The 15,606-nt window shown below is 60.1% G+C and overlaps 6 protein-coding genes across 6 annotated transcripts in view; 3 read left to right on the top strand and 3 right to left on the bottom strand.

Annotated features, from left to right (window-relative positions):
* The window catches only part of F751_3787 (Glucose-1-phosphate adenylyltransferase small subunit, chloroplastic), a gene marked incomplete at both ends in the record, with an annotated part of 5,658 nt that extends 4,896 nt beyond the window's left edge, over positions 1-762 (bottom strand). The window contains 3 exons of the mRNA XM_011399361.1: positions 178-348; positions 513-608; positions 694-762. Of these exons, the coding sequence (XP_011397663.1) occupies positions 178-348; positions 513-608; positions 694-762 (336 nt within the window). The remainder of the gene's footprint in view (positions 1-177; positions 349-512; positions 609-693) is intronic.
* Positions 763-4,776: 4,014 nt separating this feature from the next.
* Positions 4,777-5,556, top strand: F751_3786 (Peptide methionine sulfoxide reductase MsrB; the record flags this gene model as incomplete). The annotated part of the gene is made up of 2 exons (XM_011399360.1): positions 4,777-5,083; positions 5,312-5,556. 2 exons carry the CDS (start codon positions 4,777-4,779, stop codon positions 5,554-5,556), a joined length of 552 nt encoding a protein of 183 aa, XP_011397662.1.
* A 254-nt stretch (positions 5,557-5,810) lies between these two features.
* On the bottom strand, positions 5,811-6,260 carry F751_3785 (hypothetical protein; the record flags this gene model as incomplete). The annotated part of the gene is made up of 3 exons (XM_011399359.1): positions 5,811-5,856; positions 5,980-6,017; positions 6,132-6,260. The coding sequence occupies 3 exons, from the start codon at positions 6,258-6,260 to the stop codon at positions 5,811-5,813; spliced, it is 213 nt and encodes a 70-aa protein (XP_011397661.1).
* Positions 6,261-7,013: 753 nt separating this feature from the next.
* Positions 7,014-7,855, top strand: F751_3784 (hypothetical protein; the record flags this gene model as incomplete). Its single annotated transcript, XM_011399358.1, has 2 exons — positions 7,014-7,203; positions 7,314-7,855. The coding sequence occupies 2 exons, from the start codon at positions 7,014-7,016 to the stop codon at positions 7,853-7,855; spliced, it is 732 nt and encodes a 243-aa protein (XP_011397660.1).
* A 2,929-nt stretch (positions 7,856-10,784) lies between these two features.
* F751_3783 (Random slug protein 5) lies at positions 10,785-12,317 on the bottom strand (the record flags this gene model as incomplete). Its single annotated transcript, XM_011399357.1, has 4 exons — positions 10,785-10,978; positions 11,719-11,804; positions 11,957-12,082; positions 12,208-12,317. Coding segments are annotated over 4 exons (516 nt in total), but the record flags the coding sequence as incomplete, so codon positions are not given.
* Positions 12,318-13,112: 795 nt separating this feature from the next.
* On the top strand, positions 13,113-15,476 carry F751_3782 (Glucan endo-1,3-beta-glucosidase A1; the record flags this gene model as incomplete). Its single annotated transcript, XM_011399356.1, has 7 exons — positions 13,113-13,275; positions 13,669-13,753; positions 13,915-14,141; positions 14,394-14,467; positions 14,659-14,833; positions 15,039-15,162; positions 15,374-15,476. 7 exons carry the CDS (start codon positions 13,113-13,115, stop codon positions 15,474-15,476), a joined length of 951 nt encoding a protein of 316 aa, XP_011397658.1.
* Between the last annotated feature and the right edge of the window lie 130 nt (positions 15,477-15,606).

Genomic DNA, 15,606 nt, shown 5'->3' with positions numbered 1-15,606 from the left:
GCATACATTAAACGAAGTTATGCGGGGGGGAGGGGGATAAAGGGGGGGGCATGGGGGGGCATCGGGGGGTGTATGCCGGGCCCAGGGCGCTACTCCAACCGTCCAGGATGGTGCAGGCCGTGCCGGGACTCGCGCCACGCGCGATACGCCCATCTCAGAGGTGCCAAGCTGGCCCACCGGAAGGAATACAATGACCGCCTGCACACGTACCAGCTCGATGCACCAGCCCAGGACATTGGCAGCCTCGCGCTCCTTCTCGGTCACGTCCCCGCCCCTGGCAGCCAGCAGGACGTCAAGCACCGCCATGCCACGATTCAACTTGCCATGGGGAACGTTGTAGTCCAGCATCTGAAGTTTGGGAGGGGGGGTGGGAAAGGCTTGGTGCCCTGCAACAGGGCTGCCATGAGAAGGAGTGCATGCACAATGACCACCAGTGCCGAGGGAGGGGGCAGGCTCTGTATCTGTATCCCCAATCCAATGTGTGTGGTGTTGCATCCAAACCTAGATCACACCGTGCGGAGCCAGTCCTTGGAGGACTCCGGCTGCCCAGCAAGGATCGAGTCCTCCAGCAGCTCATCACGCAGCTTCTCGAACACTGCAAGAAACTCCTGCAAGAGAGTTGAATGTTCTGATAATTGGGCAGGTATGTGGCAAGGGCGCATTGGCTCCTGAGACCCGGGGCGACGCTGGCACCTGCTTCGTCTGGTGTGCCTCTGTCTTCTGTTTGCTGGCGGCATGCCCAGCTTCTACCACAGCAGCCATGATGCAGCTCGTGGGTTATGTGATCGTCGAGATGGCGGTAAGAGGGCTCTGCGGTGGCCGCGAGGAGGGTGGGTTCATAAGTACTGACTCGCACGAACGAGATTCATGAATGTCCGAGATGGTGGACATTGCTCCCTTCGGCCATCCCGGGACGATACACAACGCCTGAGCTTACGCGACCCGAACCCGACCCCTTGCCTACAGATACGATGTAACCGACAATGAACGCTTGATCTGGCTCAGATGAACCCCTCGTAGGCTGCACCCATTGTCGCCGCTCCGCCCAGCTTTCCCGTGGCCTATCTGGGATGCGTAAACCCCACACGAGACAACTTTCTATCTGGAAAGCTACCATTCAGAGGTAGAATATGAAGTGCAATGGCGATGGAACGCCGTGGACGCACGATAGGCGATGCCCGCGGTTCACTGGAAGGCCTTACTCCCAAGGGCACTCCTCTCATCCTTCGCCCTTCCCAGGTCCCAGATGCCCCCCCCCCCCACAATACCTGCCTAAATGCTGGTTGGGTTCTAACAAAACGTGGAACTAACGTCAGGTGCAACGATATCACCTCGGCCTTCATCTCCCTATTGTAACTGTTTGCCGCCTCTTGCCACCCCCTCGCACGATGGGAGCCCATTCGGCATGCTCGGTCGTTTGACGCACTGCTCGTAGTGAGTGGTCTCAGCCTACCAAACGGGCATCAAAGAGAGCACAGCTTCCATCAGGGTCTTATCCAGTGCGTCGTGCTCCTGGTACACTCCCTTCCCCGTCTTCAGAGAGGTCCTGGTCGCCAGATTCTGGAGTGACTCAGCAATCATTCACTGGGCTCCTTGGTTGTGGCATCAGGTTACCTGGGATGCTCAGCAGGGCTGGTGATGGACCATTCTTGTCCATGATGTGCAGGATGGTGCCACCGTCGAGTCTCTGGGTCTCATGTTCCATGGATACGAAGCCCAGAAGAATCAATACACTGGGTGGTAGGTCTGTCACTAGGACAGGTCCTTGCCATGCCTCCTGCCAGTGCTGAGCGTGGATGCTGCGATGGGCCCGTGTCAGTGTGCAGAGAGTGGAGACATGAGCAGCTTGGTATTGGAAGGATAGGATGAGGGGCTGCCACGGGGTGAAAACATGGAGAGAAGTACCCGGCAACCGAGAGATCATGCACATTGCAGAGCTGGTGTCTTTGTCCAGCAGCCTCTGTATACTCCTGCACAGCTACCCACATGCGGTCAAGGCCTTCCTCAATGGAACCCAGACTCGAATCCAGGAAGCACTACAGATGGTGATTGGCAAGATGTGGGAATTCGCCTTGACCGGGCCCTTTCCCCACTTTGCAACTGATCCCGCTCTGCACCGAGTCCACGCCGCCTTGCAACGCCTATGAAACCCGACCATCACACTGCATTGGGGCTCTGTTCTGTCACATTCCTAATTCAGGTCATATACAGAGGTCCACCGTTATAGGGGCTTGCCAGCACCCACAACAGCTGGGCAGGTGCTGGCGGTGGCTTCAAATCCAACCAGCACGGGGGTCGCTAAGACGTGCCGCGGCGGGGCGCCCGCGGGTCTAGGACCAGGGTCCATGCGCGGGTTGGCAGTGGTAAAGTTCGCATGACCACAGCCACTGCGCAGCGGCGCGCCGCCTAAGCCATTGGGCCCGCCCGTCGTCACTCCTACACCCAGACGCCGCTCCCACATTGTGCATTTGGCGTCGGACCGGCTCTCTATTTGTCACCGTTACCAGCGTGGTGGCCATCTTGGCCGCCCCCTGGGAGGAGATCCTGCATATTGAGGAAGGGGAAGGTGCAGTACACACCTTCCACTGTGTGGACTAGGTGATAATCCTCCACCGCCTGCTGGAATCGCGGGAATGTCGTGATGGTGTTAGAGTTGGCCTTGGCAAGGGCTGCCGGGATCTTCCCAACCGCTGATAGACATCTGCAGAGCAAGTATAAAGAGGGGAGCAGTGACTAATCATCATCACGAACCAATACGGCGTGCGAAGACACAACGGTCATCAGTAGATTTCTTGCAGATTATCCCCCCCGTCCCTTCCATCATTTGCATCGGTGCTCACACGAAGAAATCCTTGTCGAGGGTTTGCGGGACGTTTTTGGGAATCCCGGTCCCCCCCGCCACGCCGCCCTCTGCCGATCCGACATTCGCATGGCGTAGAGCGCGGCCACGTCTAACCCCCTAGACGGCGGTGTGGCTGACGACGAGTACCACGACGTCGATGACTCGCCCGTGCCTGTCTGGATCGCCCGGGGCGTCCCGCTTCCGCGACACTCTGCGGAGCGAGGCCAGCGTGACCTTCCATGTTGAATATCGGTACTCAGCCTCGCGCCCCTTGCCGTCCTTCTGCAAATCCTCGCCCCATCCGCTGATGCCAGCTTCTATGAGCCGCTGCTGCTCCTGGATGACCTCATCGGGAGGCTCGTGGTGGGAGGGAGGATCGTATGGGGTGGAGACGGGGTTCTATGAGAATCGCAGTCGGGAGGGCACAGGGTGAGGCTCGCGATCCTGCCAGGTGGTCGTGTGTCGTCCAATGTCAGACGTCACCCCCAGCCCTTCATATGCAACCAACAAAACATGTGCCCGCCCCCTAGCAGGCCTCAAGCGATCAACCCTTCAGTCAACAATCAACATCAAGTCATCCTGTGCAAGGGGGGAATGGGTCACAATGTAAAGGGCCTGCAGTCATCCACCGACCCCAGCAGGGGTGTCACCGCGGGGCCGCCAGCGGTAGCATGTGTGTCGCTGAAGGGCGGAGTCCATCCATCAGAGCCGCTGCGAATATATGTGGGTTACAGAGTGTTGCAAGGTGGGCAGCCAATGCCAGGGAGTGCCCCCATGACGGCCAATCTATTTATGCTAACAAAAGTTCTTCCTCAAACTCCACCTAGTGCAACCACATCCTATCTAGGATACAGTAGACCAATCCACTCTCCGTGTTCATCACCTTGGGACTTCTGCAGCAGCAGCTGCTGCCTCCAGTCGAGCCGCCTGCGATTTGCACCGCTCCTCCTCCAGCAACGTGCGCAGCTCCTCCACCAAGTTGCTCTCGAACGCACCATGCCACCGCTGAAACTCGGGCTAGTCCAGAACCCGCTTCCTGCGCCGCCCTGCACGCTCCCGTCCGGCCTCAGACCTCCCCGCCCCCTGGGACAGGTCCCAATCGGTCGCGTTCAGCCTTTTGCTGCCGGATCGATTCCCGTGGCGGATGAGGTTCTTGATGCTGAGCCTCGATGTCAGTGAGAAGGAAGTGGGGGGTGGGGTCCTCTACTTGACGCACTGTCACCCGCCCGTGACCAGAATCACCACATGCCAACATTCCATAATATCCACATTATGCTTGGAAGCTCACAGTGTCATACCGCGTCGGGGCCCGGTGTAGCCAGGACCTCGGCAGACTCGTGCAGTTTTACACGATTCTCTCTGTGGCTAGGGGATTGGTGGTGGGGAGGACAAGTAAAACTTTCTCGAACTCACGCGAAAGTATATGGCCCACCTCTCCCTCCATTCTGCTCCAATTTTCGCTCCTTTGAAGTTCTAATATTCCCATCAAACCGTAGCTTACTTGGACCAGATGCTCGTTGGCCGTCTCGCTCCCATTGGCATTGGCATCGCACCCCGGCCACACCGCCCTGCTGCACACCTCGCGGTCCGCGCGTGGGCTCCCTTCACGCCCCTGCCACCCCCCGACAGCATCTCCCGCCCGGCCCTCGCGTTCCAGGTTCGAAGGGTGCGGTGCATGGCCCTGGCCTCAGGCCTCGCGGAGCCCCGCTCGCTGGTGCTCGTGCTCCGTGTAGCCCTTGGTGTGGGCCTCACATACTACCTGGTGGGCGGGGGGTGGCGGCCCCCCTTGGCATGTCTTTGTATGGTGCCTTTCAAGGCGTTATGCCCCCTTGAATCTATCCTTGTGGAGCCTGTGCAGGCCCAAGCCTTGCCAGTGGGGTGACAGCAATCGCGAACCATCATCCCCATCCCCCACCTAGCAGGTCTCCCGGGCCATGGGGTCTGGCTCCTCCACCAAGGCCCATTCCAGCACTTCCTGGGCGCCCTCCGCCACCGCCGACGCCCCGCGCCGCATCAGCAAGTCGGGCTACGACATCACCCCCCTCACGGCGGAGCAGCGGGAGGCGGCCGCCGCGGGGCTGACCCCCCACCAGCGCGACGTGGCCCTGGCCAGCGGCACGGAGCGCGCCTTCACGGGCAAGACCGTGGACGGCACGCCCCACGACAGCAAGGCCAAGGGTCTGTATGTCTCGGCCGTGGGCGGGCTGCCCCTCTTCTCATCGGACACCAAGTTTGATTCGGGTGTGCAGACGGAGGAGAGGAGGTTTTGGGGCGCTGGTGGCTCCCTGCCCAAGAGCTCGACCAGTCACGGAGAGGGAAGGGATGGGGCGTACAAGTCTTGCGGCCCCAAGCCTGGAGGAGCTGCGGTGCTGAGCGCGGACTCGGAGCCTGCTCTGGGCCAGACTGGTGTGCCTGTGGGAGCCTGACCCATTACCAATCCCCTTTCTTCCCATGCTACCCCCCCCGCAGGCACCGGCTGGCCGAGCTTCTATACTCCCGTTGACCCAGATCATGTGATTGAGGTGACAGACGCCTCCATCCCCTTCATGGTCCGTACAGAGGTGTTGGACGCAAGGTCCGGCGCACACCTGGGCCACGTCTTCAACGACGGCCCCCGGCCCACCGGCAAGCGGTACTGCATGAACGCTGCAGCACTGCGCTTCATTCCCGCAGGGGCCGATGTCCCGCCAGAATCGAAGCCGGTGTCACCCTGAGCTGGGCGCTGGGCCTGTGAGCAAGCCGCGTGGACACCCAGAAGCCTTGCTGTTGATATTTCTACCCACCTGGACGCTCAGTCCCCGTGCCCTCCTGCTTGATTGTCCAGATGTACCTCCATCATGTGCAAAATAAATAAAGCTTAACAGGTTCTATCTGTTACAGGAGAGGTGAAATGAGGTGCTAAGGGGCAAAAACAGATGGCCACACCCGCATCCACCTGTGTCTGCACAGTGCGCCAGATGGGGGAGGATCAAGCACTGGCCTCCTTGGCCTTGGCCGCGGCACGTGCAGCGTAGCTGAGTGGAGGTGGAGAAAGGGTATGAGGGGTTGAAAAGGAGTGGCAGTGAATGCGCGCAGACATTCATACAAAGCTCCCATGCTGCCCTTGGCCCCAAACCCCTAGCACCAACCGGACTCACAAGTCGTCCCACTTCTTGTTCTCGTTCCAGTGGTACGTCTGTTAGGGTGAGCGAATGATTACCCGCTGAGATGGTGTCGAAACGTGTACGAAAGCTGGAGGGCAAGGGAGCGACCACTGCAGTAAACCGCAGGGCCAATTCGGCGCATGTACCTGCCACCAGAAGCCCAACACAGTGCCCAGACCGGCTCCAAGGATCATCTCCTTCACGACAGAGGTCTTGGCTGCCGCGCCAGACGGCGTGAACATGGAAGCGGCCTTGATAACTTGGGTGCCCGACATTGCGACAGGAGCAAGAGAACCCGGGCCCGCAGCAGCTATTCAGGAAGAAGTCCTGGACCCGTTGTAAGGAGGCTGCAACTGCTGCTCGAGTGGAAGATCTCCCCGAGTAAAGCTAGGTTGGGGCCGGGACCTGGCCCCCGGAAGACACGACGCTCGCTCTCGGCTGGGAGGAAAGTGGGGAGCACCTGGCAAAGGTAGTATTAAATGTCCCTCCACCGTGTCACCACAGCTCGGGAGAGTCGTTTTGCAGCAACTTTGGATTTGCTGTATCATTATCTTGCCAACTAGATACAATGTGTGTACATCCCCCATGGATAACACTCACTTTAGCCACGACTGCCACCCCATTCCTGACCCCTGCAGAGGAACATGAGACTCTACTCTTCCTGATCTGCTTGAGTGCGTAAATCGTGCTTTCAAGGAGGGAGGCCGGAGACCATCACCGTCTGCATGCTCGTCACCTCTGATTTATGACATGAGGCGGGCAGAACAAAGAGTGTCCAAACGTGATCCCTCGAGTTCTTCTGTCAATCCTTCTCCCCAACTACATTTTTTCAAGATACCAACAATTGGCTGGTCGACGTGAATGAATGCTGAGGGCTGTTCAGAGATCTCAAACCAGCTTTCATCAAACCCGGGTCTAACCAGATCTGTCGAAATTACGTTAGTAATCTGAGCCAAATGCCGCGACCGAGAACACCATACATCGAACCGAAACCCGGCCTCGGAAACCATACTTGGCAACTGAGAACGATGTGCAGAGTTATCTTACGTCCCCAAGCGCGCGAGCAGAGGGGGGTTGCCCCGTCTGCGGTCGCGGGCAACTTTGCTGACCTGCTGACGGGCTTTGACCCAGCCAGCCTGCTGGAGGCCAAGCAGGAGCCTCTGAGCCCAGATTCAGAACTGCTGGAGACGGCAGAGGGGTTTGAGCTGCAGGATACGGGTGCGTTCCAGGCGTGAGAAGGTCTATCCGTTTGATACGGGTACTGTGTTCGGATGCGATGCGCTGTATGGGAACTCATGGCGAGCCCTCACTGCCCTCCGTTTACGCAGATGCGGACCTCCTGGCCATGTTCCAAGAGCTGGCAGAGGAGCCCGCCCCGGAGCTCGCACCCCTGGCCATGCCAACCTCGCCCGCGGCTTCCCTCCCTGGTCCCATGGTGCCCTTCGAGCCGGTGCAGACTCTCCCCGTCCCCGCCCGGCCCGCCATGACCATCTTCGATCAACAACTGATGTTCCAGCAGGCCATGCTGCAGCAGCAGCAAGCAGCCATGGCCACGGCTCAGATTCCCGTCAAGCCTGGGTACCCCACCCTCCGCCGCGGCAAGACGCCCGAAGAGGTGGCTGCCCAGGTAGAGCGCACCAAGCAGCGCCGCAGGGAGTCTGCCCACCGCTCGCGCTCTCGCCGCAAGGACTACATGAAGACCCTGGAGGAGGAGAACGACGCCCTGCGCGCTGAGAATGCGGCCCTTCGCGCCAAGCTGAAGGTCCAGGGGGTGTCCCTGACCTCCTCTGTGATGGACGCAGCCTCGAGGCAGACGTCTGGCGGAGCCGACTCGGGATCCAGCTCCGAGGTGGCAGCCATGCAGATGTAGGTGGACTGGATGACTCTCGCAGGCTCAATGGAGCCTGCATGGAGTACTGCTTCCTTGGCGGTGCCGCCAGGGCTGCGAGATCTCCCAAAGTAATCAACTTCCCCCTACTACGAATGCTCCAGCATCCCTGCATGCCTCTCACTTTTCTATTCACAAAGAGCCCCTGCGGACATTGATCTCAGAATTGTTTTCCATAGCACACACTGCGGGCTTAGTACTTTCCCGATTAATCACTTGTCTGTGCCAACCCCAGCATTGTGTGTGGCAGACCACACTTCCCTCTCTTTGAAGGAGACAAACTCCTTTGCCAAATGGTTGTGAAGAGACTAAGACTTACATTTTGGCGAGAAGCGAGGGTCTGGAGTGTCAGAGTGGGCAAGGTGTGGGCGAGTGCCGAGTCACGGTGGCAGATGAAAAACCAAGCAGCGATCTGATGGAGGAATGACGTGCAGGACTCTACATATTTTGTCATGTGTACATTCTACCGCACGCTGCGAGTGGGAGGTCCAGCAGGAGGGATGGGCGCAAGGTTGTTCGGGGGTACTATACTCCTTGTATGAAGGCAGCCCTCCACGCCCCGTCCGCGCACGGGGTCTCTCGGCCGGGGCGATGTGCAGGCACGTCTAGAGAGGGCAGCTTGCCGTGCGGGGTACCCAGGTCGCAGGGCAGCATGCCCAGGGGACATGGCTGCCATGTCGCTGCCCTCTGCCATCGTGGCCGTGCTGCACGTGCCGGCCTGTTTGTGCGACAGGAGTTGTGGGCAGATGTTGGCGAGGCAGGCTGGGTGTGACACGCAGGATCAGGTCTCCCACCCACAAACAAGTGAGCAAAGCACCTATACAGGGATACTCCCCCCACCCCCCCAATCCAGCAAACAACAAACCCTCACTGGGCGACGTCTGGCTGGTCGCTCGCACCATCCTGCACATGCCTCGCCTGTGCGGTCACGAGCTGCTCAGCGGAGGTCAGCAGCGCATCCAAGTCTGCGGGCCGTGCTCCGGGGCTCTTCGGACCGCCGCGCGGGCGCGCCGCACCGCGGCACACCGCCAGGCTGGCCCCTGCCCATCGCTTGTCCCCCGGCTCGGTGAGGCGGGCAGCCAGGCGGGCGCAGCAGTCGAGGAGGAGTTCCCGCGCACCGTGCTCCTCGGCCTCGCCCTCCCTGGCCCAGCGTGCGCAGCAGGCAGGCAGGGCCTGGACGAGGAGCGCCCTGGCGGCCGCCGCCCCGTGCGGGACGCCCTCCCAGGGGCAGAGCAGGGCCGCCCAGTCGCGCAGGCGGGGCGGCGGGGCCTGGCCCGGCGGCATGCCGGCCAGCTGGCGCAGGAGGTGCGCTGTGAGCAGGGCGCTCAGCCCCGGCCACTCCGCCTCCAGCGCGTCCAGCGCGGCGCGCAGCGCGCCCAGCGCGGCGTCCCCCGCCGGCAGCGCGGCCGCGGCGCTCCACACCGGCTCCACCAGGTCTGCCGCGCAGGTGCGGAGCACGGCAGACTTGAGGTCCGCGAGGGCCGCGCGCCGCGCTTTCCTGCCCTCTGCCGCAGAGTACGGCCGCGGCGAGGGGCCCGCGGGGCCCTGGTCTGAGTCCCCGTGCCCCCCTTCCCCGCGCCCCTCCTCTGCGCGGCCGCACCTGGTGCCCAGCGCCAGCGCGGCCGCGCGCGCCGCCGCACCGGTTCCGCCTTGGTCCTCGCCGTCCTCGCCGCGGGCCCTGGCGGCTGCCCCCACCGCCGCCGCCAGGTGCAGGCCCAGGTAAGAGCGCGCCAGGACCAGCACCTGGGCCCGCCCCGCCGCCAGGTGGTCGGCCTGGCGCAGCCAGTAGAAGTCGCGGAGCCAGGTGAGGGCCTCGCCGGCGCCCGCCCGCGCCGCCGCCAGGCTGGGCAGCTCGTTGTGCGCGGCCTCGTGGCGCAGATCCACCAGGCCACGGGGCAGGCCGGCTGCGGCGGCGAGGGAGGCGACGGAGGACGCGACGCGGCCGCGCTGCGCCGAGTCCGCCACGCCGTTGACCAGGCGGACCAGGATCATGCAGAACTGGGCGCGCAGGGCGGCGTCAGAGCCCTGGCCGCGCGCGTCCCTGCGGCGGGAGGCGGCGCGGGGTGGGGTTGGAAAGGGGGGAGGAGGGGGCCCAGGGAGGGGATAGTGCAGGGGCTGCACATGCCTTGGAATGCACATGGGGTAAGGTTTGAAGTGCGAGCGTCCAGATCCTCTACAAATCCGCCACACAAGCACAAGAATGTATATTTCTTTCCAGACCGGCAGACCATCCAACAACGCACATGAGCTGAGTCTCCACGAGACTGGCGGTGGAGTCGACAGCCAGGGGGACCCGCCCGCGCACCCTCCATGCCACGACCTGGGGAGGGGGAGGGATGTGCAGTTAAGGCATCCGGTGTGTGTGTGTGTGCAGCAGGGAGCAGCTGCCTCCAACGAGCCTTCCACGACCACATTGTAACCGAGATAAGTTCACCAGTTCCCACCCTTGCTACTCCAAGATCCCGCTCCGAATCGTCAGCTGCAAATAGCTGGTCGCCCACCGTCCTCCATTCCGCCCAATCAAGCCAGGGAACCAGCCGACCCAGGGACATAGCGCCCGTGTCCAAGGGCGCACAAGGCCAGGACCTGGCAATATACTAGGCTATAAACACATTACTCCAGGATGAGCCAGCATCATGGCGATGAAGGTCGCATCGGTGCTGCCAAGGGCGGAGGAGGGAGGTCTTCACAAGGATGCACGCAAGGGCGCGCGGGCGCGGAGTTGTTGCTCCTCCCCATTTCTCCACTGTTTGCAAAGGTCTTGTGCCATCACTTTTCGCGGTAAGAGTTAACTGCGCTGTGAAATATCAGTGGTAGCCGCGAGCAAACCCAATCTTGAGCAACTATCGGTTAAAGAATACGTCCAGACATTGGCGGGGACCAAGGCAAGCGGCCTGCAGGCTACTGTCCCTCACTCAGCGCCTGCCGCCTTGTTCCGTATGCTGGTGAGCTCCAGGTCAGCACCCATGAGCGCTGTGTCGACGTCAAAGTCCAGGGCAGACATGCGCTTTCCATATGCCTCGGTGTTCCAGGCATCGTCGATGGGAACTTTACCGCCCATGGAGTCATCCAGGTGCTCCGGATTGAAATACTCACGCAGGATCTCTGTATGGCGTAGAGAGGAGATCAGGGAATGGCATGCACGCGGAGGCAAGGCAGCAGTCCCAGAGAGAATTGGATGGTGATGGATGACATCGATGTCGATCTGAATGCATCGAGCTTGCCTGGGGGGTCGCGAGCATGGAGGAAGACGAGCTTCTTCTTGGTATTGACATCGACAAAGGCCTTGACAGCCCGCCACATCCCTACAGCGGGAACGAGCGGATTGAGGATTTGTTCAGCAGGCAGGCGCGTTTTATGTCGATTTCAGCGGGACCCTCTGCACGAAGGCGAGGTGACAGAGTTCACATGCACTGCAGGTGGTAGGAGTGCATCATTTCAGCCCAGATCTCGCACGCGGTCTATGGATGAAATGCAGATAAGACAGGTCGATGTAACCATCCAGCCCTAGCCCCTCCTGACTGCGCCATCTCTACTCACATTCAAATACAAACGGAGTCTGATAGCAGACGGCCAGGCCCAGACGCTCCGGGAAGTGATTTTGCAGGATGTGCAGGGTCTGAAGGGCCATCCGAATGGGTGGGGAGTTCTTGCGAGAGTATCCTTCCAGGTCCAGAAGCCATGTCATCTTCCCATCGGCTGCAGTATGGGTGAGTATCGGCCATGTTCAGGGTGTGCATCTCCTTGAGGATGCAGGCACATCCTGCGGACGGCTGGAAGCTCATTTGTCACGGCCGGGTCGGGGACCACCCCAGCATTCCCCTGTCCTCTCCACAGAAATTTACGTGAGCTGTCGCCTAGTTGTGCAGCCCGTTCAAGGGTGTACACGAGGAATCGCAGTCGAGCCTCGTTGTCCTGAATGGTTTCCAATCTGAGAGGTGGGAGGTGGAGGGAGCCCGGGGTGAGCAAGGCAATTGCAGGATGAGCCGATGGAGGTGTGCTGCATGGGGAGACCTCTCACCCTCCCCGTGACCTCCTAGGCGCCCTTGCAACCGATCAGTCCCACAACCCCCATGGACCCACCGTGGGCGCATGAGGATCACCGGACGACCAGCGTTATCGGTGCCCTTCAGGATGTAGAGCTTCCCCTTGTCGACATCATGCTGCACCCTCGACCAGCGCAGCTCATAGGGTTTGTACTCTGCCCGCCTGCAGGGAGGGGTACAGGTCCACACATGGGCTGGAGGCGCGGATGCAAATGGACTGGCAGGCTTGGTGTGGGCCACTGCTGTCAAATTCTGGAGAGCAGGGCGAGGCCGCTATGGGACACATACCAGGTCAGGGTCGCCTCCAGCATCCTTGCAGCCTTGTGAACATGCCAGTGCCTGGCACGCAGGTATCTCACATAGGTGCCCTCGGTGCAAAAGGCAACGTCTGCCGCGGTCTGTTGCGGAAGGGGACGCGGGTTCAGCGTGGGGCCGGAGGCAGGCGAGGAATGAGCTCAGGCATCCCCTGATCACGAGGACTCCGTACACGGACCCACCCCGCGCACACCTTGATGAAGGGCTTCAACTCAGCCCGAAGAAGTTCGACCTTATCTCTCTCTTCGTCGGTTATATCTGTTGCGAAGGCCCCCAGTTTCTCGGCCATGCTGGAATTCCAAGAGCCCAGGGATTCAACTCCGCGGGGGTGGAAGCAAGCGGGTGGCTGACCCCCCCTCGCAACCAGATCGACTGAGAGAACACAGACCACACCGACAGTATTCTCAACAGAGGGCTGACAGTCCTGGCACGAACAGCGCGGTCAAGGCTCTTTGATCAGATTACTGCCCTTCCTGTTCACCATTGGTCCGGCGCGGACCGTACGCGCGCGCGGACAAGGGCGCGTCAGTTCGCATACATCCAATTGCTGGTCTCGGTCTCATAAGACACGAATACGTGAAGCACCACACCATACAGGCATCGCCCATCATTCATATGCAACACACTGGATCAGTAGTAATTCGCCTAGGGTGTCGGACTGCGGAGTGGTAGGGCTAGATCTGCCGAGCGACCTTCGTGACACGCGGGCATTTTTCATGATCACGACCTGCAAATACATAGACATGGGTACTTCATGAGTAGCGAAGCCCGTAATCCGACGTATACTCCCATCGGCTTGTGACATTTGAGGTCTTTCGCTACCAGGCGGTGAAGCCTGCAAGTCGCCTGCGCGACCAACAAGCGAAGCGGCAACAGCAATGGCGCAGGGGGGTGCGCTTCCCGTCACCTCTGTCCCTCCATCAGGTCCCCCAAAGATCTGTATCGACAAAACGTGGCAGGATGAGACCGCAACCTCCCAGTTTACACTAGGCATCAAGTTCAAGCTTGCGCTGTGTGCCCTTGGAGCAATCCTCCTGGTTGGTGCGGCGGTGGGACTGTCTGTGACGATGGCTCTAAAAACGAAGACCAACTCGGCTTCCACCAGCCCAGGGCCACCGAGCCCCCCAGCATTTTCACCACCACCGCTGCCACCATTGCCCCCCGGGAAGAAGTACAGCCCACCACCCCCGGGCAAAGGCTCGCCGAGTCCATTCCCTTCCCCTGGCTTCCCGCCGCCCCCCGGGTCCTCCTCAAACGTCGTGCCCACTCCCTCTGGCGACGTTCCCTTCACCGTGCCGTCGGGTGGGTGGGGGGGAGACTTTGCTACAGGAGGCCAAGCTCGGTGATGCTCCTTCTGACGTGCAGGCCCGAAGCTGGCCACGGACTGGCACTGCCCCTCAACAACCTCACTCTCATATGCCTCCTGTCTTCCAGGCTGGACTGCGCTGTGGTGGGAAGAGTTTGAGGGGGACAGTCTCGACTCCAACTTTTGGCAGTATGATGTCGGCAATGGTAACTGGTGAGCTGGCATGCAGGGACCCCTGGCCCTGAACAGGGTTCTGTGCTGTCATATTGAATGTCAATTGGCATGCTGGGGGGTAATGCCTAATTTCTCTCAACCCCTCCCTTCAAATGCTGGGCACCGTCATTGTCCCATCTCCTTTTCGCCCTTTCAAACAGGGGCTGGGGTAATGGCGAGGAGGAGTACTACACCACCGACAATGTGGCTGTACAGAACGGCCAGCTGCAAATAACCGCAAAGCGCGAGACCGTGAATGGCTTCAGTTACACCTCCGGCCGCATCAACAGCCAAGGTCTGGTGGGTTTCTGCCCGGGCGTCGCTGACTCATCGGGGAAGACCTACAGCACCCTCAAGCTGGAGGTCTCCCTCCAGACCCCTGCGCCAGGTCTGTCGCTGGTAATATTGGGTGGTGGTATGTTGAGGGAGGGTGGGGGAACTGCGCCTGATTGTGGTTGCCAGCTTGCATGTTAAAGGCAGCCCCAAGCTTGCATGGCTAGTCTTCACAATTTTCGATATCAAGTTCCACCAAGCACTGACACCGCCTCCTAAATACTCTGTTGTCCAATGAGCATATCTTTTCGGCCTCGATTCTCTATAGCTCCATGTCTGAGTCTTCCCTGCCATCCTCCACCCACAGGGCAAGGGCAGTGGCCAGCATTCTGGCTGCTTCCCACCACCCTCACCTACGGTGCCTGGCCCATGTCAGGAGAGGTAGGTTGAGGGGGGATTGGAGTGAGCGATGATCACCAGGAGAACTTGGAAGTCTCTGTAACCCATCATTGAGGCAGTCTCCCATCTCAGTGCTGGCCAATGAATGGCCATCAAGTGTGTGGGTGCTGGAAGAGGTTAGGTGCAGGAACTCCTTGATCTGAGCATCCCACTCCCCTCCCCTCAAACCCCAGATTGATGTTCTGGAGTCCATCAATGCCATGACGAGGGCAACCCAGGGCTTGCACTATGGCAAGGGCAGCTCAGGCGCAATCAAGAACACATTCTACACAAAATCAGACGCTGGCAAGAGCTGGTCCAGCGCTTTCAACACCTTTGCTGTGACATGGACGTCTACCAGCATTACCTGTGAGCAGGGCAATTCACCTGTGGATTTTCTAGGGGTGTCTAGGAACGTACATGTATGGTAATGGATGCCCAATGCCTTTTCATTATGGTAACGATGTTTGTGTCGAGCAGGAGGCATGGCATCAACCTGCATCCTCGGCGCCTTCAAGTTTCAAGGGATACGTGCTGGCTCAAATCCCATACCACCCCATCCTGTGCTTCGCAGTCTCCATCAATGGCAATGACATCAGGACGCTGCAGAGCTCGAGCGTGAGCGCTGACGGCTGGTTTACCTCGGCCTCCAACAAAACCCCCAATGCACCATTCGACGTACCCTTCTACATGATATTGTGGGTGCCAAGGTCTGGGGGGGAGGGCGGGCCTGAGACTTGATATGGGCCCTGGTGCTCCTCTGAGGATTCTTCTCTTGTGACGATGGGTACCAACCCTCCAAGCACTGGAGGACAGCAAGCGAGCCTGTCACACAAGCCAGCCTCGTGCCTGCACCTTCCTAATTGCATCAATGACCATGACCTCACTCCGATCCCATTGAAACAACAGAAACCTGGCCCTGGGAGGGAACTGGGCCGAGCCCGTCAACGCCAGCACCCCCCTTCCCACGACCCTCCTGGTCGACTACATCCGCTTGACAGGCACCAACTGACGAGCACCGACTGACGCGCGGGGTGGCGTGACCACGCGTCAACACAAGCTCTGCACGGTGTTCTGGGCAAAGATCCCATATGACCAGGGACCACAGCCTCCTATGTGATCCGAGCACCCATCAATCTTGC

The sequence above is a fragment of the Auxenochlorella protothecoides genome (genome assembly GCF_000733215.1).
Source record: "Auxenochlorella protothecoides strain 0710 unplaced genomic scaffold scaffold40, whole genome shotgun sequence".
Classification (NCBI taxonomy): domain Eukaryota; kingdom Viridiplantae; phylum Chlorophyta; class Trebouxiophyceae; order Chlorellales; family Chlorellaceae; genus Auxenochlorella; species Auxenochlorella protothecoides.
This window is presented reverse-complemented; position numbering and strand designations above follow the sequence as displayed.